Here is a 19,374-nt window from a genome sequence, read left to right on the forward strand (position 1 = left end):
CACCAATGAACAAGACACTCAATGATTTTCACTCACCCAAGGTGTTTACAATGTTTCCCAACCCAAGAGAACTCTAATCAAAGACCCTCAACCCTAAAGTTAACTCCTTTGATTTTCCAAGTTTTCCTCTCTTGAAGTTCTCTCTCTCCTCTCCCTTCAAAAATGAGCTGAAACACTTAAATAGTACACAGTGACTGACAAAATAGCGTCGCGCCATCCAAAATCGTGTCACGATTGATGAGTACGACCCAAGGTACGACAACCTTATCCATAAATCGCATCACGCCTGCACAAATCGTGCCACAATTTTCCTTCAGCAGAAACCATACGTTCTGCCAACAAAATCGTGTCACGCCATTCATAATCGTGTCACGATTATGAGTTTTCTCAGAATCTCAAATTTAAGGCATACACAACAATATGGATAAATAAAAAAAGGGAAATAAAAGGAGAGCGAATTGGTACTAGAAGAAAAATCATGTGTAGATGACGTACCACAATAATATAGAGACCAAGTAAATCTAACCTTTAAGATCATGAAATAAACTTGTCCATGATGGGACATATGGAGCAAGTGGTCCATATTAAAATTTGTCCTACATCTGACGTGTCATGACTTGAAATTTGATTGGCTGAATTAAACGACTGTACCTTTTTTGATAAAGGCTAAGAAATGCATTAAAATCGGCAGGAGTGGGTCTGCACCCTATTACAGTATTAATGAGAGAATCTAAAAATGGAGACCAAAATGTCTCTGATAAAAGAAAGGGCGAGAAGCATAGCTTTGCTAGTAAACCAAAGAAAGGAAACTGTCAAACAACAAATACAGTCACAAATATTTAGGATTACTTTTGACTACACCCTTTTTAGAACGAGTTTATATGTGCTTACTACTTGTGCTCTTCGGTGAAACTTGTCTATTTTTCTGCTTTTTTTCCTTTTTGTTCTTGGTTGTTGCCAGACAGACAAGGCTAGAATCATGCTCTCCATTAGTATAATCCCCCAAAACTTTTGTAAAATGTCCACACTTCTCTGAGCTTCAGAAGAACAAACATTTGCAGCATGCACTGGTTCCAAAACCGGAAGTTTGTCTGATGTTAGAGAGGTGTGGTAAGTTGTGATAGGTTGATGCAGAGCACAATGCGGGAGTGTGCTATCCAAACCAGGCAAACCAGTAACAAGAGTAGAAGTTGAGGGAACAACAACAATTACATCATTCTCCAAGGGTGGAGATAAACGCCTCCCCGAATCCAAGGACAACAAGAGTGAGTCTGTGTTTGGTGACTTGAACTGAGAGGCCCTTTCTTCCCTTGTAGTAGGTTCCTTTAAGACAGAGTCTAACATAGATCCAACCCTCACAGGTTTAACCCTGTTTTTGTTCCCAAAGGTGTCAATAACTGATAGAAGCTCCCTAAATATAAAAGTCAACCGTTGATGCATCCATACATAAAAAGATAATTTAGAATAATCATAGATAAATTTGATACATTAATTGCACTGCTTGACTTTTTCTTGATATCCATAAAAAATGACAAAAGGTATTATAAATATTGACGGAGGGAGTAGATCAAAACTTTATCTGCAACCTATACAAACAAACCATGATTGTGTAATTTTTAAACCAACTTCGTGACATACAAAGTTGATTATTAAATTATTATTGATCACGAAAGAGAGAGAACATATGAAGGAAGTTTCGGAATGGTCATTGGTCATATATCACATACGGATTCTCCAAAGTATAACCGTTGACCATTATCACATTATTCATTCATTTTCTTTTTGATTCTCTATTTTTCTCTATTTTCATGGCTTTGCAACCACCTTCTTCTTCTACTTCTTTCTCCTATGGCTTCACATACGATGTCTTTCTCAGCTTCAGAGGCAGTGACACTCGTTTCGGTTTCACTGGAAATCTCTACAAAGCTCTTCGTGACTGTGGAATCCACACTTTTATTGATGATAGGGAGCTTCAAGGAGGTGACGAAATATCACCGTCACTCGTAAAAGCCATTGAAGAATCTAGGATTTTCATCCCTGTGTTTTCCATCAACTATGCCTCTTCTTCGTTTTGCTTGGACGAACTTGTCCACATCATTGACTGCTTCAACACAAAGGGATGTTTGGTTTTGCCTGTTTTCTATGGTGTGGATCCTTCTCACATTCGACATCAAACCGAATGTTTTGGTGAAGCAATAGCTAAGCAAGAAGTGAAGTTCCAAAATCAAAAGGATGACATGGATAGGTTGCTAAAATGGAAATGTGCTCTTAACAAAGCAGCTAACTTTTCTGGCCACCATTTCAATCTTGGGTACCCCACTTGACTCCACTCCTGTTTTGCCGTTTGTTTTTTAGTCTCTTTTTTAAATTTTCATTTGTAAAATCATTTCTTTTAAATGGTAAAGAGTATAAATATTTTTTTTTTCCTTTTATGTGGAACAAGTTAGCTCATTGTTTATCAAAACAACTTTGCTTGTAATTATATCAATGCATAGATGTGATTGTGATACTATTCAAACTTATTTTATTGGTTAGGAATGAATATGAGTATGAGATTATTACAAAGATAGTTAAAGAAGTATCGAACAAGATAAATCGTACTCCTTTACATGTTGCGGATTACCCGGTTGGAATAGAGTCTCGATTGCTACAAATAAAATCACTTCTGGATGTTGGTTCCAATGATGCGGTCTGCTTGGTCGGGATTTATGGGATGGGAGGGTCGGGTAAAACAACACTTGCACAAGCAATTTATAATTTTATTGCCGATCAATTTGAATGTTTGTGTTTTCTTCATAATGTGAGAGAAATTTCAGCTAAACATGGCTTAGAAGATCTCCAAGAAAAACTCCTTTCTAAAACAGTTGGTTTGAGCGTTAAGTTTGGACATGTAAGTGAAGGAATACCAATAATAAAGGAAAGGCTACGACTAAAGAAGGTTCTTTTGATTCTCGATGACGTTGATGAACTAAAACAGTTGAAGGTTTTGGCTGGAGACCCTAATTGGCTTGGTCATGGTAGTCGGGTTGTCGTTACAACTCGAGACAAACATTTGCTAGCATGTCATGGGATTGAGAGAACTTATGAACTAGATGGGTTAAATAAGGAAGAAGCTCTAGAGTTGCTGAAATGGAAGGCATTTAAAAATAATAAAGTTGATTCAAGTTATGAGCACATTTTAAACCGTGCAGTTACTTATGCCTCTGGCCTTCCATTGGCTTTAGAAGTAGTTGGTTCTAGCTTGTTTGGAAAGCATAAAGATGAGTGGAAATCTACATTAGATCGGTATGAAAGGATTCCTCATAAAGAGGTCCTGAAGATACTTAAAGTGAGCTTTGATAGTTTGGAGAAAGATGAGCAAAGTGTTTTTCTCGACATTGCTTGTTGTTTCAGAGGATATATATTAGCAGAGGTTGAAGATATTCTCTATGCTCATTACGGTGAATGCATGAAATATCATATTAGAGTGTTGATCGAGAAATGTCTAATAAAGATTTATAGACAATGTGGTTGTACTTATGTGACATTACATGACTTGATAGAGGAGATGGGTAAAGAAATTGTTCGACAAGAATCACCAAAAGAGCCTGGGAAACGGAGTAGATTATGGTTCCATAAAGACATAGTCCAAGTTTTAGAAGAAAATTTGGTGAGTAAGACTGGTATAGATGTTTTTTAGTCTTTAACCTTTATTTTGTCCCTGTTCCATCTGCTGCCAATGCCTATGTTACATCTTTTTGTTCTCTTATAAATGTAAATTTCTGTACATAAATGTGTTGAAATTGTACCATACACGTGTATTTCGTTTAACTTGTACGTTGTATTTAAAGGGGACCAGTAAAATTGAAATTATATATATGGAATCCCCATTGTCTAAGGAAGAAGAAGTGGTAGAATGGAAAGGAGATGAATTAAAGAAGATGGAAAACCTCAAAACTTTTATTATTAAAAGAGGTCGCTTTTCCAAAGGTCTTGAGCATCTTCCAAATAATTTAAGAGTACTGGAATGGCGTAGTTATCCTTCACAAGATTCACCATCAATTTTTTGGCAGAAGAAACTTTCCATATGCAAGTTACGTGAAAGCTGCTTTACATCATTTGAATTGCATGATTCAATAAAGGTATGTGTTATGAATTCATTTCTCTCATGTTGTATGCCATCGTTTATGTTATTCATGATTTTTTATGATTATATGTTTGTTTGTTTTTGCAGAAATTTGTGAATATGAGAGAGTTAATTTTAGACCACTGTCAGTGCTTAATAAGAATACATAATGTATCCGGTCTCCCAAATTTAGAAACATTTTCATTTCAATGTTGTAAGAATTTAATTACAGTACACAATTCTGTTGGGTTATTAAATAAACTCAAAATCTTGAATGCTAAGCGTTGCAGCAAGCTCACAAGTTTTCCACCAATGAAGCTCACCTCTCTTCATGAATTGGAGCTTTCTTATTGTACGAGTCTCAAAAGTTTTCCTGAAATATTAGGAGAGATTAAAAATGTAACACGGATTCTTTTGAGGGGCACTTTCATAGAAGAACTCCCATATTCATTTCGAAATCTCTCTGGGCTTCATAGGTTACTAATATGGGGTAGTAGAAATGTTAGGTTACCATTTGGCATTCTAATGATGCCCAATTTGGCACGTATTGAAGCTTATGGATGTCTCTTATTTCAAAAAGACAATGATAAACTATGTTCTACTACGATGTCTTCGTGCGTACAGTTTCTTCGGTGCAAGTTGTCAGTGGAATTTCTTCCGATAGTTCTCAGTCAAATTACTAATGTGAAAGATTTAGTCCTATCAGGGAGTAATTTTACAATCCTTCCGGAATGCCTCAAAGAATGCAACTTTTTACAGAGCCTTGAATTGGATAATTGTAAGTCTCTTCAAGAAATTAGGGGGATTCCGCCAAATTTAAAACATGTGTCTGCATTGCGCTGTGAATCTCTGACTTACTTGTGTAGATGGAAGCTACTGAATCAGGTTTTTTTCTTCTTCTTAATATTTCATAATTTATAATGCCAAACAGAACTTTATGAAGTACTTATGACTAACAGGAACTGCATGAGGCTGGAAGCACAGATTTTCGTTGGGCAGGAACAGAAAGGATTCCAGAGTGGTTTGAGCACCAAAGCAAGGGACCATCAATTACTTTCTGGTTTCGTGAAAAGTTCCCTTCCATGGCTATCTTCTTTGCTACTAAATCCATAAATAACAAGCTCCCTGACAGTCACTTTCTTTCGTTAAGAGTCAATGGCGTTGCATGGGCTCTTGATCATCGATGGAACAGAACAAATAAATATCATCCTACTTTAATCGAGGTGAAACCGGACCATACTTATCTACTGGATATGCAATTGCAAGACAAAGAACTCAATTATAATTTGGATGAAGCACTTTCAAAAGATGAATGGATCCGTGTAGAGGTTAGGTGTGATGGCTCGATGATGAAGTCACTCCTTACAAATTGTGGAATTCATGTATTCAAGCAGAAAAGCAGCATGAATGATATTCGATTCACTGATCCTTACAAACTAAATTCCGAAGTTGTTCAAGCTTCTTGGATTTAGACTCTGGATTGGATTGAGACTCATAATCATGAATCATTCCTTGGTGGAAAATCATAGATTCATTCATAGAGATGCAAGGTTTTGTTAAAACTTGTGCTTTTGATGTGACAATGAATGGATAAGTTGCCATGGATGTGAAATTGGTCATGTATATAGTTGATATCATTTCTTCTAGCCCAGCATTGCATTCGTTTGGAGATATGAGAATTATGACTCAACTTCGAAGGTATCAAAACTAATTAGGGTCACAACTGATGTCAATGTTAGAAGGCCTTACTGAGATTGTCAATGTTGTGTGTTCAACCTTTTTGACTTGATATCCTCTCGGAATACATGTTTCGACACTCATAATTAGGATCTGATGCTTTAATTCACTTCTTGTATATGCAACAATAGTACATTTGTAAATTTGTCAGCTTGACAGAAGCTTTACTTTTAATTGCATTGAAAGAGACGGTATGAATCTATTCAAGCTTATTTAGTTTAATACAATGGTACTATTATTCTTTATTTGTTATAATTTTTAATTTTCTTTCTCTGATTATTTAGTTTTGGTTTTGTATTTTGTTTATAGTAGGATGTTACCTGTGGAAGGGCTTACCGAGGTTTATACATTTCTCATGTTTTTTTAAAGGCTCTGTCATGAATATTGTGTTTTGAAAAATGCTAAAGTGCACGAGATAAAATTTCGTGTTATCCCTGCGAATGAGTTGTAACTTGTATAGTCGTCGGATTTCCTTCAAATTACCATTTTATCCAAAACACCAAACTTTATTTCATAATATTACGTCATCAACTCTCTCTTGTGTTGTAACTCCATCCCTCATATTTAACTCATGCCATTTTTTAGGAGGGATATTTAACTCCTGCCATTGTAATTAAACAGTACTGTACATATGAAACTTGCTGTAGCAACAAAAGCTCAACTACCACAAACAAATGATTGAACTCAATGGTTTAGCGAGAATCATCAACAACGAATCGTTCGGGAAAATTCGGGCTCGATTTATGTAACACCCCTACTAGAAATTTCCTATGATATCTAGCATGTATGTTAAAATTGGCATTGGATACATTAAAATTACAATAATAAAAATTTCCTCGGAATAATATATAGAAAATTCTCGTCTTATATACCTCTGAAATAACACTAACACTACTGACGTGAAACTTTCAGCGACTTCTACTTCTTCATCACGAACCATCATGTTGTATAATAACTTGTACATCTGAAATAAATAAAAAGGATTGGGCTGAGACAAAATGTCTCAGTGAGTTCCACCTATACTAGACTGTAGGCAATCTCGGGGAACCTAGGATCGCCATCTGTTACTAAACTCAACCCATTTCGGGTTTATATGATTTCATTATGCATAACTGAGCGATTAGGGGATAACTAAAATCGCTGTCTGAAATACTATTTTGATTATATCATAAACATTGTCATACTCAAAACTTCAATCATAAGCATAATCACCATAATCATAATAATAATCACAATTATATATCCAATATATCGTATTCTGGTATAACTTATACTTTGACATGCTTATCTGAGTATGTCTCTGATTTTTTTTTTTTATTCTGATAACAACTAGTTTCGGCTAAACTAAACCGAAGTTACATAACTAAAATTCCTCATTTTCAACGATTGGTAAAATACCCAATGAAATAATGCTTCATAGTAATTCATTCTAAACATAACTTTCATGTTAATATGTTTATGCTATGTTAGTATTCATGTTGGAGGGTACTTATTTTTTTATTTATTTTTTCATTGGTTCCATAATTGAAAAATATAAGTTTTTGAAATATTATTCGAATAATTCTTGACTTAAGTTTCATATCATTAACTACAAATTTTACTGTGCATTTGGACCACATTATCTCTTCGTTGTGGCGAACAGAGTTTTTTTTTTCTTCTCAATTTGTTACTATGAGCTGTACCTCATAGGCTACATTATCTCTTTGTTGTAGCAAACGGAGTTTTCACATTTGTTACTATGAGCCGTACCTCATAGGCTACATTATCTCTTCGTTGTAGCAAACGGAGTCTTCGCATTTGTTACTATGAGCCGTACATCATAGGCTACATTATCTCTTCGTTGTAGCAAACGGAGATTTTGCATTCGTTACTATGAGCCGTACCTCATAGACTACATTATCTCTTCGTTGTAGCAAACGGAGATTTTCTCAATTTTTTTTTTCTTTCTTTCTATGAGCATGTTACTCATTTCAATTTTCTTTCAAATCATTACTATAATTATATACATCAATTGCGTTGATAGAATTTCCCTCCAACATTTATACTAGCATAAACATACTTATTAACATGAATGAGATTTTAGAATAAACAAATAAGGATACCTAATTCAAAAATAATTATTCTACTATTCATATGGCATGATAGTCATGCTTGCACAATCGGCGAGTAATTCTAAAAATGGTCTAATTATTCATGTTATCTCAATAAAGTAAACTGCAGCGCACTGCAGAAACTGTCATGAAGAGCTTCCAAACTGCCACAACTGCTGTATCGGACCGCTGGATTAAATGGAATAACAGTAACCAAAGTTGTATCATTCTCAATGTCGATGGCAGCTGCCTTGGCACACCTATCCGAGCTGGCTTTGGAGGAATAATACGCAACAATGCGGGACTTTTTCTGAAGGCTTTTTCCGGATTTATACAAGACTCTACGTGCATCCTGCACGCTGAACTCACAGCCATTTTCCACGGCCTCACACTCGCAGCAAGCATGGGCATTGAAGAATTAGCCTGTTTTTCGGATTCTCAGATTGCCATCAGCCTCATTACAGCCGCAATACCCAGATTCCATGCCTATGCAGTGCTCATTCAAGATATCAAGGAGATATTAGCTTCAAACAATTTCACTATCCTTCATACTCTTAGGGAAGGAAATCATTGTGCCGACTTCATGGCTAAGCTTGGCGCCTCGTCCACTGAAGAATTCACGGAGCACCACAATCCCCCTCATGATCTTATTGTCAAGATTAAAGATGACGCTGTGGGAACTTGCTTCCTAAGAACTTAATTTCTCTCTTGTTTTTTTTCTTTGTTTCTTTTACCATTGTAACCAAAAAAATAAAGTAACATAATCATAATTGATCCCCAAAGGTGGGTTCTAAGCTAAAGGAACTCACCTTAATCCTTTAAAATGGCATAGGCTCGTCTCACTTTTGCATTTCAAACATTTATCAACTTCACGCTCAACCATAAGGGCATCCATAATTAACCTTATTTGAATTAAACTCTTACTAGAATAAGCTTCCCACTTGAGATTCCACTTCAAACCTTGAACTTCTTGGTCTAATCACTACAAGGGACACTCTTAAACAATTTTCATGATGATTTCATGAAGAATTAATGGTTTTTGATGGATTGGGTGAGGAGAGGAAGAGAAGACGTGAGCTAGAGAGGAAGAGAGAAGAAAAATCTGAAATTTGGAGAGAGAGAAAGATGGAAAAAAGTGTAGAAATTATTGTCTTATTTGTATCCTTAGGTTGAAATGACCAAAATGCCCTTTTTTTACACTCTTTTTCAAACTAGAATATCCGATAAAATATCGTAAAAGTTTTAAGCAAAATATTTCATTCCCCATAGTCCGTTGAAATAATATGTTTCAGTCCTGAAAAGTCTTATGCACAATTACCATTTTGTCCTTCCCTGAAAAAAAGATTTCAAAGTTAAAATAACTGATACTGAATTTTTACATGCGGGATATTACAATTTATTGGTGCAATAATTTTTTATAAGACTTTATTTACCCCGCGGTCAAACTCCGGATTACTAACGCCCGACTCTTTAAGAACCAGAGGGTTAACAAAAAAAGCCAACTACCACGGTAAAGCTGTCCCTCTCTATACAAACTACAACATTCAAGACCAATCCGTAGCACATCCCTCAATCCTCATATATAATCAAATATGCAAGCTGTTTTCAATCCGATCTACCTCATTTGAAATTACAATTGAAGGCACTGAACAAAGATATATTGTGGATTAAATAACCTATTCGTGCAATCCACACGAAAACTCTTTCGATCCATGTACTCGTGTTTTAGGTCTATTTTTTGGTTGATACCTGTTTCGTCAAAACTTTTTATTCTCTAAAACAACAGATGCAGTATGATAAACTAATGAGCAAATATGTTATAATTTTCAGTTGCCTGACTGTGTTTGCGTAGCTTGTTTTGCTATTAAATTTTAAACTGTTATGAAATCGTATATTTAAGTGTGTTATAGATATAGTTAAATGGTCACTTCAAGTTTAGTCTTAAAAATGTATGCATAGAGCTGTCAAATAGGTCGGTCCGATCCAGTCCGCCTCAGTCCGGTGGGCCAGCTCATATAAATGGGTCTTAGTGGGTCGGCCCACTTGATTCATGGGCTACCAAAATTGAGCCCAGCCCAATTAGGAGTGGGCTACACTGCCCAATGGGCCAGCCCCGCCCATATTTCAAAATGTATTATTTTGTTTTTTTTTGGAAAAAAATCAATGGAAAGAACAATAAAGCTAAATATCACATATTTGATTTTAATAGAAACATATTACATAAATTAGTATACATCAAATAAATCACATGTCTTCGTAAACTTAGTTAAATTATATATAGAACGTCAATGAAATCAACATCCATAAGGATACATAACACAAAAGAATCAATGCAAAAGTAAAGTACTTATCATAACTTACAAAGTGAACCTTGAAGATAACAAAATTCAATATTACATAATAAAATAATTTTGTCTTACCTAACAAAACTATATATAAACTATCTTTTTTTTTAAGGGTCGGCCGCAAGCCCGGCGGCCCAGTCCAGGCCAGCCCATCTAAAATGCAAGTCCCGAGGGCTGGCCCAAAAAGATAGGGTCGTTTTTTTCGTGCCTTTTTTACGGTCCAGCCCACACTAAAATAGAGGACCAAAGGGCCAGCCCGATGGGCCTGACCCATTTTGACAGCTATATGTATGCATGTGCATGAGTTAATTATTTTTTTGTCTACATTAAGCAAATAAGGGGTAAAATACATTAAGCAAATAAGAATTTATACATTTAGCAAATAACACAACACATGATTAATTTAAAGATTTTAAACATAGAGAATGGACTATGGAGGGGTAGGAGATGTAAATATAGAAAATGACTTTGCACAATCATACTTGATGACAGAGACCCTTCTGCTGGCTTTATTTTCGAGTTAAAGTGGAGGGAGGGAAGGACTTTCAATGAGAGGAGGTGAAAATATAGAGAATTTTTTTTTTTGGAGTTTGGTCATAATTGACCTGCTTATATGTTGCAAGGTTCATGCCTACTTCTGCTTTGCAATTTAATATAGAGAATTTTGTAGAATTAATTTTTTTTTTTATCAAAGAAAGAGAAATTAAAATGCAAAGCGGAGGCCTGAACCTTATTACAACAAAAAAGGTCAACTATGACCAGTCTCATCTAAAAAAAATCTAATAAATGAATGTTTATGATTAATATATATATATATATATTTTTTTTTTGGTCAAGTAGCCTAGTGGCTAGAGCTCACACAATTTAATTGTGGAGAAGTGGAGTGTCCGGGGTTCGAAACCCGGCTCCTGCATATAATATGCAATATCCCTACCAACTGAGCTAAGTTCAAGGGGATGATTAATATATTTTTAATTGTGAAAATACCATTTATATTTTTTATTTTGGGGAGATACTTTTGGACAAAGATTACATGCTTGTAGACACATTTCTCAGTTTCAAACAACGCACGGTGTATTCAATGATTGAAAATTGATGATAATGCTATGAGAACAGCTTACCCAATGGAATCGATGACAATGAAATATTTCCAACAAAACACGGTTATGGAATATTTCTGGCCACCAAGTTAACCACACACCAACCAAATTTCTATTATTTTATTTTTCATGTGACTCAAAAACTATTTTATTTATTTATTTTTTTTTTTTGTATTCTGTAGATGTGTTTTAAGTAGGAGAATAATTAAGTTGAAGAATTTAAAAGATATGCACCAATATTTTGTTCAATAAATTAGGACACTTTATTATATTAATTAACCAATCTCTAAACATAATTAATCACGTGTTTGTTTAAAGTGAACTAACCATCTAAATAACACGACTCATCCAACTTCTTTGGATTTTCACTTGTGCTTATAATAAAGAAAGTTGATTTGTCTTTTCTTTTGTATTTGGTAAGATAGGAAATGGGAAGGAAGTTTAACTCACAACGGTCTTTGGTCAGTGGATCCTCTAAAGTGCAACCGTGTTGCCAATTTCATTAGTCTCGTTTCTTGACTTGTTTTGAGATCCTAGACACTCATCCATGCTCTTACTCCCATACTCTTACTTCCATTATTTTTCCCTATGTGTATGTTCCAATCATCTTCCTCTTTCTCTTCCTTCTCTCATGGATTCACCACTGACACTCGCTATGGTTTTACTGAAAATCTCTATATTAGAGATATAGATTAGTGACATATTAGAGGGACACTTTTACTCATTTGTAACTTTCTATCTTCATCAATACAAAAGAGTTATTCACTTTTCTCTCATTCCTTCAATGGATGACATGTTTTATAACACTCTACAACGCTCTATGTGGAGGTGGAGTCTATTGGGAAAAACCCATGTCCCACATCGGATAGATAAAACTCTTGATAAGAGTTTATAAAGAGGAGGCAATCCTCACCTTACAAGCCGGTTTTGTAAGGATGAGTTAGGCCCCAAATTTCAACAGAGTCCACACCTTCATTGATGATACGGAGCTTTAACGAGGGGACGAAATCACACCATCACTCTCAAGGCCATTGAAGAGTCCAGGATTTTCATTCCAATCTTCTCTATCAACTATACTTCTTCTTCATTTTGTTTGGACGAACTTGTCCACATTATTCACTGCTTCAAGGCAAAGGGTTGCTTAGTTCTGCCTATTTTCTATGATTGAACATTCTCAGGTGCGGCATCAAACTGGGAGTTATGAAGAGAGGTTCCAAAATAACAAAGAAAAGTACAATGACAACATGAAGAGGCTGAATAATTGGAAGATGGCTGTCAACCAAGCAGCTAACTTGTCCGGCCACCATTTCAATCCTAGGTATCCCACTTCACTCATATTATTCATTATATATGTAATTTTTCTATAATCTCTGGATAGTAATTTCATCTTAAAGATTACCTAGGAAAGAAGTGTTTTATAATTGAACAAGTTTTAGTTATTTGTATGCCAAAAAAGAATGAATATATCAATACATTGATTTGAAGGGATTTTAATTTACTCAAACTTATCTTATTGGGCAGGAATGGATATGAATTCGAGTTTATTCAACAAGATTAGTCGTGTCCCTTTACATGTTGTTGATTACCCTGTTGGCCTGCAGTGTCGAGTCCCAATAGTAAATTCACTTCTAGCTGTTGGATTTAATGACAAAGTCAAGATGATAGGGATCTATGGACCTGGAGGAATATATGTTATGTGCTCATTATGGTCAATGCATGAAATATCATATTGGAGTGTTGGTTAAAAAATCTCTTCTAAAAATTTGTCCTCGGGGTTATGTAACATTACATGACTTGATAGAAGACATGGGTAAAGAAATTGTACGACAAGAATCACCAAAAGAGCCTGGGAAGCGCAACAGGTTGTGGTTCTATGAAGATATATTTCAAGTTTTAGAAGGAAATTCAGTAAGACTAACATAGACCTTTTTTTCCTCGTTTTATTTTTAAGCTCAATTAATCTCTTTTGAATATTAGTGCTACTAATGCTCATGTTAAACTTTTTATTCCCTTTTAACATGAAAATTTCAATAAGGAAGTGTACGTAAATTTGTAACACATACATATGTGTTATGGTTGATTTGTGCTTTTTGCAGGGGACAAGTCAGATTGAAATTATACATTTGGATTTTGCATTACCTGAAGAAATAGTAGAATGGAAAGGAGATGAATTCAAGAAGATGAAAAACCTCAAAACACTTGTTGTTAAAACTAGTTTCTTTTTCAACCCTCATGTACATCTTCCAAATAGTTTAAGAGTATTGGAATGGCATGCATTTCCTTTACATGAAATACAATCTGATTTTCTTCCAAAGAATATTTCCTTATGCAAGTTACCAAACAGTGGCCTTACATCATTTAAGTTGGCTAACTCTTTGAAGGAAAGGGTAATGATTTCATCTTCATCGTCTTGTAGACAAAAAAATTACCTTCTGACTATCCATTTTTTACTTTTTTATTTTTATTTTTCTTTGTTGCAGATGTTCATAGGTATGACAGTTTTAGGTTTAGACGATTCTAAATGTTTAACAGAAATAACTGACATATCTGGTCTCCAAAATTTGAAGGAATTTTCATTTGAAAGATGTAATAATCTACTTACGATTCATGATTCTATTGGGTTCCTGAATAAGCTTAAAATCTTGAACGCTCATAAAAAAATTACCATAATTTACGACTACATGGATTTGGAATGTTTCTTAGGTTACCAAGTAATATTCTGATGATGCCAAAATTGTCTTGGATTGATGTTCAGGGTTATCATCTGTTGCCAAACCAGAGTGATAAACCAAGTCCCATGGTGTCCACAAATGTACAATCTCTTGTGCATAGAAAATGCAACCGAACAGATGAATCTTTTCCAATAATTCTCAAGTGGTTTGCCAATATGACACACTTAGACTTATTGAAGAGTAATTTCACAATTCTTCCGGAATGTCTTCAAGAAATTAGATGGTTTCCGCCAAATTTAAAATGCTTGTCTGCATTGAATTGTAAATCATCAAGTTCCTCATGTAGAAACATGCTACTGAATCAGGTTTTGTTTTTTCTTGTATTTAACTTAATCTTTCATAGCATACTTTATATTTGTAAACTTACAAGTTCTTTATGAGTATGAAGCACGGATATGGACACGGACACTGACACGCCGACAAAGCTAATAATTTGAAAAATCACATAATTCAGTGTAATTACAAGTGTCGGTGTCGGACACGACACGTGTCCGACACCGGGACAGGCCTAATCCGAGGAGTGTTCGTGCTTCATAGTATGACTAATAGGAACTGCATGAAGTTGGAGACATCATGTTTTGTTTGACCGGAACTTTGAGGATTCCAGAGTCGTTTAAGCACCAGAGCACGAGACAAACAATTTCTTTCTGGTTTCATAACAAGCTCCCTTCCATTGCTCTCTTCTGTACTACTGGCCATAAATATAACACAAACTTTTCATCTATTTTCTCCATTTTTAAAATATTCCTCAATGGCATTGAATGCGCTCTTGACTGTCCATCTCATCCTCCTTATTTCACTATAGAACCCGATCATACATATCTATTTTGTTTGCCACTACAAGACATGGTAAGAATGGATGAAGTACTTTTAAAAAGTGAATGGAACCATGCGGTGGTTAGGTATGATTTTTCGATCATGCCATTTGACCTTAAGGAAAGTCGAATGCATATATTCAAACAAGAAAGCAGCATGGAGGATATTCAGTTCACCAATCCTTATAAAAAGCAAGAATTAGATGATGATGATGATGATGTTCTTGGTGATGATGATGATGACGACTAACTACCATTCAAAAAAGTTCAGGCCAATCATAGAACTACCCATTGGTGCAAAAGCATATACTCATGGACATGCAAGTTTTGACAGAATTTGTGTAATAGAAACAATGAATGGAATTATTGTCATGCCTATGAAAGTGTTAATGTACAGTTTTCATTTCTTCGAGATCCAGAAATGCATTCATTAGATGACATTGTGAACGATGATTCAATGATCAACTGTGTCAAGCAGATAAGGGGCGGCAGGACTGAAAGTAATTTTAGTATCCCTAATTATTTTTCGCCTCCGCTGCATAAATGAAAAAATAGAAAACAAGTACGAGAACTATTATGAGTTTGGTGATGTGATTGAGAGTGATCCTACATTCTGGATTAGATCATAATTGTTTTGATCCTTGATTTTTATTCAAGAAATGAAGTTACCCCCACTTCACGCCACTCTTTTTTTCCGTCTAATCTTTTGTTTCTTTCTTTGGCTTTAGATTCACCAATCAAAGAAAGATTCAATATATGCTTAGATCAATTTTTTTTTTTCTGTAGATAGATTGACTAATCAAAGATGTCTCCAACAAAATCAGTCGCGTTCCTTTACATGTTACGGATTAATATCCTGTTGGACTTGAGTCTCGATGGCTAAAAGTAAATTCACTATTGGATGTTGGAATGGAAGAGATGTCCATCACAGTACATACGAACTAATTATTGTCCTAAGAAACTCACCATATCCAAGTTACCTAATAGTCGTCCTACGTCATCTGAATTGACTGAATGATTTCACAATACTTCCCCGATTCATAGAAAACTGTTTCTTTATCCTTGATTTATCTCTTTTGATTACTTAGTGATAGATTTCTTCTGATTTGTGTTTTTTTTTTTTGTGTGTGCTTCAAGGGAACAAGCAGAATTGAAATTATATGTATGGATTACCTGTCATTGGATGTTGGAGACGTAAAAGTAGCATGGAAAGGAGATGCGTTCAAGAAAACAAAAAACCTCAAAACTTTGATCATTAAAAGTGGCTTCTTTCCCAAAGATCCCGGACATCTTCCAAATAATTTGAGATTTCTAGAATGGCATAGATATCCTTCACATGAAGTTTGCTTAAATCATTTGAGTCACCTTCCTCATTGAAGGTTTGAGTAATAGTTCTGTTTATATCATCTTGTATGTCAATGCGTCGCTTTTAGGTTATTCATTTTTTTTCCTTTTTGCAGAGGTTCATAGATATGAAAGAGTTAAATTTAGACTACTGTGGAAGTCTAAAACGGATACTTGACATATCTGGTCTCCGAAATTTAGAAATATTTTCAATTAAAAAATGTATAAATTTAATTACAATTCACCATTCTGTTTGCCTAAATAAACTTCAAGTCCTAGTTGCTGAAGGTTGCTGCAAGCTTAGGAGTTTCCAACCGATGAAGTTAACTTTTCTTTATCAACTGGATCTCTCATGTTGTTCTAGTCTCAAATATTAGGAGAGATGGAAAATATCTTATCACTTGTTTTGGTGGGAACTTCAATAGAAGAGTTGCCATTTTCATTTCGAAATCTCACTGGTCTTCATAGTTTACAAGTAGAGGCACGTGGAATCCTTTGGTTGTCTAGTAGTATTATCATGATGCCAAAATTGTCATGGATTACTATTGAGGGCGGTCTATTATTGCCAAACCAAAATGTTAAGCTGAATTCCATCCTGACTACAAATGTACGACAACTTCGGCTCAAATCATTGACTTCCTCTTTGCAGGAGAATGCTACTAAATAAGTTTTTATTTTCATGCTTAAAAATTTCATTTTACATTTCATAGCATATTGTAATTTATGTTGGTAATCTTATAAATTATTTATGACTAACAGGAGCTGCATATATCTGGAAATACGAACATTCGTATGGCAGGATCTGCAAGGATTCTGGAGTGGTTTGAGCACCAATGTATTTAATTCTGGTACTCCCTCAGTGAATTTCATTCATTAAGACCCAATCTGTTCATCAAAGACTATGACTGTCAAAGTGGTCTTGGACATGGTAGTAATATCGGGGTAGAACCGAATAATACGTATCTATACGATCTTCAACTGGAGGATATGCGGTTCAATTCTATACTGCACAATGCACTTCTGAAAAATGAATGGATCCATGTAGAGATTACATGCAGGTCTTTGATGATGACAACACTCGTTACAGATTTTGGAATCCATGTATTAAAGCAGAAAAGTAGCATGGCGGATATTCAATTCACCGATCCTTGTAAAAAGAGAAAATTATTGGATTGCGAAGACGATGATTGCAGTAGTTCATGAGCATGATGCTATCGAGACATGTTTTATGTTCAAGCTGGTATCTCTTTTGTTGGAATTGGCTTCAAATTTGTGGTCTGGAAGAACAGAGCAATCGTGACACGATCTGAGATGCCGTGAGCCAAGTTTGCAGGGTGCAAAATCGTGGCACGATCTTGGGAAATCGTGACACGATCCAGAAACTTGCTGGTTAAGTATCTCTGATAAGGACTGGTCAACCTGGGGACCGTTGCAGATCGTGACACGATCTAGGGAAATCGTGACACGATTTCTTCAGGGGAGGACTAGTATATATTGTGTTCTTGTGCTTTTTTGAAAAAAAACCTTAAGAGAACTTAAGAGAGAAAACTTGGAGATCAAAGAGGGGATCCTATGGGGTGTGTGCCTTTGATGAGAGTGTTTCTTAGGTTGGGAAAAACATTGTAATCACCTTGGGATTTAGGGTTCATAGTGTGAGAGTGGGAAAATACCAAAGGGTAGATCTAGGGTTTGTTCATGTGTAAAGCTTGAAAGCTAAATTCTTGTAACCTTTTGTAACACTTTCTCATATTGGATTGGAGAGCTGCTCTCTCCCCCAGATTAGGCCACATTGGCTGAACTGGGTCAACAATCTTGTTCGGTGTTTTGTTCTTTCCATTTACCGTTTATCTTGTTTATGCTTGTTAGCTCTTAGTGTGGTTTTGCTATACACAAGTCATAGGCTGTTTTGTTGTTGTTAGCTTGAAGACCATTTGCTCTCATTGATTATCACTATCACTTGCTCCACACATCATTGTTTATTGCATTGGTGTGAAGGTTTTGTTTAGAACCGGATTCACAACATCTTTGGTCTAAAGGTGAGCAGAAATGACATACGAAGCTTTAAAATCTCACTCTGCATCGACAAAACAAAAGGAAAGGGATGATAGTGTTATATGTGATAGTATGTTCTCAGGAATTTAATCCTTGTATATAAGTTGTAACTATTGTTCATAGGTAATGAAAAGTGAGGTTAATTTCATCTTTGAGTCGTTGATATAGTTTACTAATTGTTGGAGCTTGTTTACTAACTTAATTCCTTGGTAGTTCATGCTATGTCTATAGCAAAGGAATTATGCATTGCTCTCCTTTATTTTGATTATGTACCTACTATTTTATATAGTATCTTTAAATGTTCGAAAGCCTTAAATTTTAATTTTGTATGCTTTTAAAGAGCGTTTGATGTTAGGCATTTAGCAAACGTTTGATAAATGGGCTTGTAGAATAATGAATCAAGTTGCATTAGTTGGATAAAAACCAACTTTCGTATGTTTTCAATGAAATCATGTAGATTTTTATAATGGTTTTATGAGCTCTTTCCTTCCATGTTCCATAATTGAAACATTTTGTCTTAATATTTGTTAGTAAAATAATGTTTTGTATTGTTAATTTCTCACTAGAATCACTATGAAGTCAATTATTGTTTTTATAAAGGAAACGAAATAATCACTATGTGAATTTAAATAATTCAATCATTCAATCTGTCTTTATTGTTGTGAAGTTTCCTCTGTTTTAGAGGCATAATATTGTATTCTTATGAGTACTACGAATGATGTGACCGGTGCTTGTATGTTGATATATTTTGTTGTGTTTTTGATTGTGGAGTTGGCCTTATTTTATTAAAACAATATGATCTCACAAAATGTTGACCAGATGTCCTAGACATATAATACAACATCTTACATAAGGTGATGTACCGTATTTAGAATTCATGGAGTGATGCATTTTCGCGTGTGATCTAAGAAGATTTGATTGAAGAATTGAATTATGTTACTTGTGCTCCAAGAAGCGTGTGGTTCTAGAAATTATGCAGGTTTTGATAGGGAGGCAAATCTTTTTGGTCACGATGGCAATGGCTTTGGTGAGCGCCGACGATCACATGGAGTGG

At 35.2% G+C, this 19,374-nt stretch overlaps 3 protein-coding genes across 4 annotated transcripts; 2 read left to right on the forward strand and 1 right to left on the reverse strand.

Moving 5' to 3' along the window:
* Nucleotides 1-652: 652 nt before the first annotated feature.
* Nucleotides 653-9,064, reverse strand: LOC120580926 (uncharacterized). Its single transcript, XM_039835253.1, has 3 exons — nucleotides 8,743-9,064; nucleotides 6,715-6,808; nucleotides 653-1,411 (listed from the first exon to the last, which is right to left on the reverse strand). The coding sequence occupies exons 1-3, from the start codon at nucleotides 8,825-8,827 to the stop codon at nucleotides 856-858; spliced, it is 735 nt and encodes a 244-aa protein (XP_039691187.1). The 5' UTR covers nucleotides 8,828-9,064; the 3' UTR covers nucleotides 653-855.
* LOC11422817 (TMV resistance protein N) lies at nucleotides 1,456-6,087 on the forward strand. Its single transcript, XM_003620065.4, has 5 exons — nucleotides 1,456-2,311; nucleotides 2,536-3,649; nucleotides 3,831-4,121; nucleotides 4,214-4,990; nucleotides 5,065-6,087. Exons 1-5 carry the CDS (start codon nucleotides 1,809-1,811, stop codon nucleotides 5,575-5,577), a joined length of 3,198 nt encoding a protein of 1,065 aa, XP_003620113.3. The 5' UTR covers nucleotides 1,456-1,808; the 3' UTR covers nucleotides 5,578-6,087.
* Nucleotides 9,065-11,767: 2,703 nt separating the features above from the next.
* Nucleotides 11,768-18,079, forward strand: LOC11408985 (probable WRKY transcription factor 19). Of its 2 annotated transcripts, XM_039835251.1 has the most exons (6): nucleotides 11,768-12,695; nucleotides 12,899-13,285; nucleotides 13,474-13,764; nucleotides 14,133-14,414; nucleotides 16,062-16,303; nucleotides 17,028-18,079. In XM_039835251.1, the coding sequence occupies exons 2-5, from the start codon at nucleotides 13,049-13,051 to the stop codon at nucleotides 16,299-16,301; spliced, it is 1,050 nt and encodes a 349-aa protein (XP_039691185.1). In that variant the 5' UTR covers nucleotides 11,768-12,695; nucleotides 12,899-13,048; the 3' UTR covers nucleotides 16,302-16,303; nucleotides 17,028-18,079. The 2 variants fall into 2 exon arrangements, with proteins under 2 accessions (XP_039691185.1, XP_039691186.1); XM_039835252.1 differs by lacking the exons at nucleotides 16,062-16,303; nucleotides 17,028-18,079 and having other exon boundaries at nucleotides 11,775-12,695; nucleotides 13,858-14,413.
* Nucleotides 18,080-19,374: the final 1,295 nt, after the last annotated feature.

The sequence above is a fragment of the Medicago truncatula genome, chromosome 6 (assembly GCF_003473485.1).
Source record: "Medicago truncatula cultivar Jemalong A17 chromosome 6, MtrunA17r5.0-ANR, whole genome shotgun sequence".
NCBI classification, from domain to species: domain Eukaryota; kingdom Viridiplantae; phylum Streptophyta; class Magnoliopsida; order Fabales; family Fabaceae; genus Medicago; species Medicago truncatula.

Coding starts and splice junctions, on each gene's coding strand:
- LOC11422817 (XM_003620065.4), top strand. CDS start 1,809: ATGGCTTTGCAACCACCTTCTTCTTCTACTTCTTTCTCCTATGGCTTC. Junction 3,650..3,830: donor AAGTTTTAGAAGAAAATTTG/GTGAGTAAGACT, acceptor TTGTATTTAAAG/GGGACCAGTAAAATTGAAAT. Junction 4,991..5,064: donor GATGGAAGCTACTGAATCAG/GTTTTTTTCTTC, acceptor TATGACTAACAG/GAACTGCATGAGGCTGGAAG.
- LOC120580926 (XM_039835253.1), bottom strand. CDS start 8,827: ATGGATGCCCTTATGGTTGAGCGTGAAGTTGATAAATGTTTGAAATGC. Junction 6,809..8,742: donor ATGCCATTTTAAAGGATTAA/GGTGAGTTCCTT, acceptor TTTATTTATTTC/AGATGTACAAGTTATTATAC. Junction 1,412..6,714: donor GTGTTAGTGTTATTTCAGAG/GTATATAAGACG, acceptor TTTTATATTTAG/GGAGCTTCTATCAGTTATTG.
- LOC11408985 (XM_039835251.1), top strand. CDS start 13,049: ATGGACCTGGAGGAATATATGTTATGTGCTCATTATGGTCAATGCATG. Junction 13,765..14,132: donor CTAACTCTTTGAAGGAAAGG/GTAATGATTTCA, acceptor ATTGATGTTCAG/GGTTATCATCTGTTGCCAAA. Junction 14,415..16,061: donor GAAACATGCTACTGAATCAG/GTTTTGTTTTTT, acceptor GTGTGCTTCAAG/GGAACAAGCAGAATTGAAAT.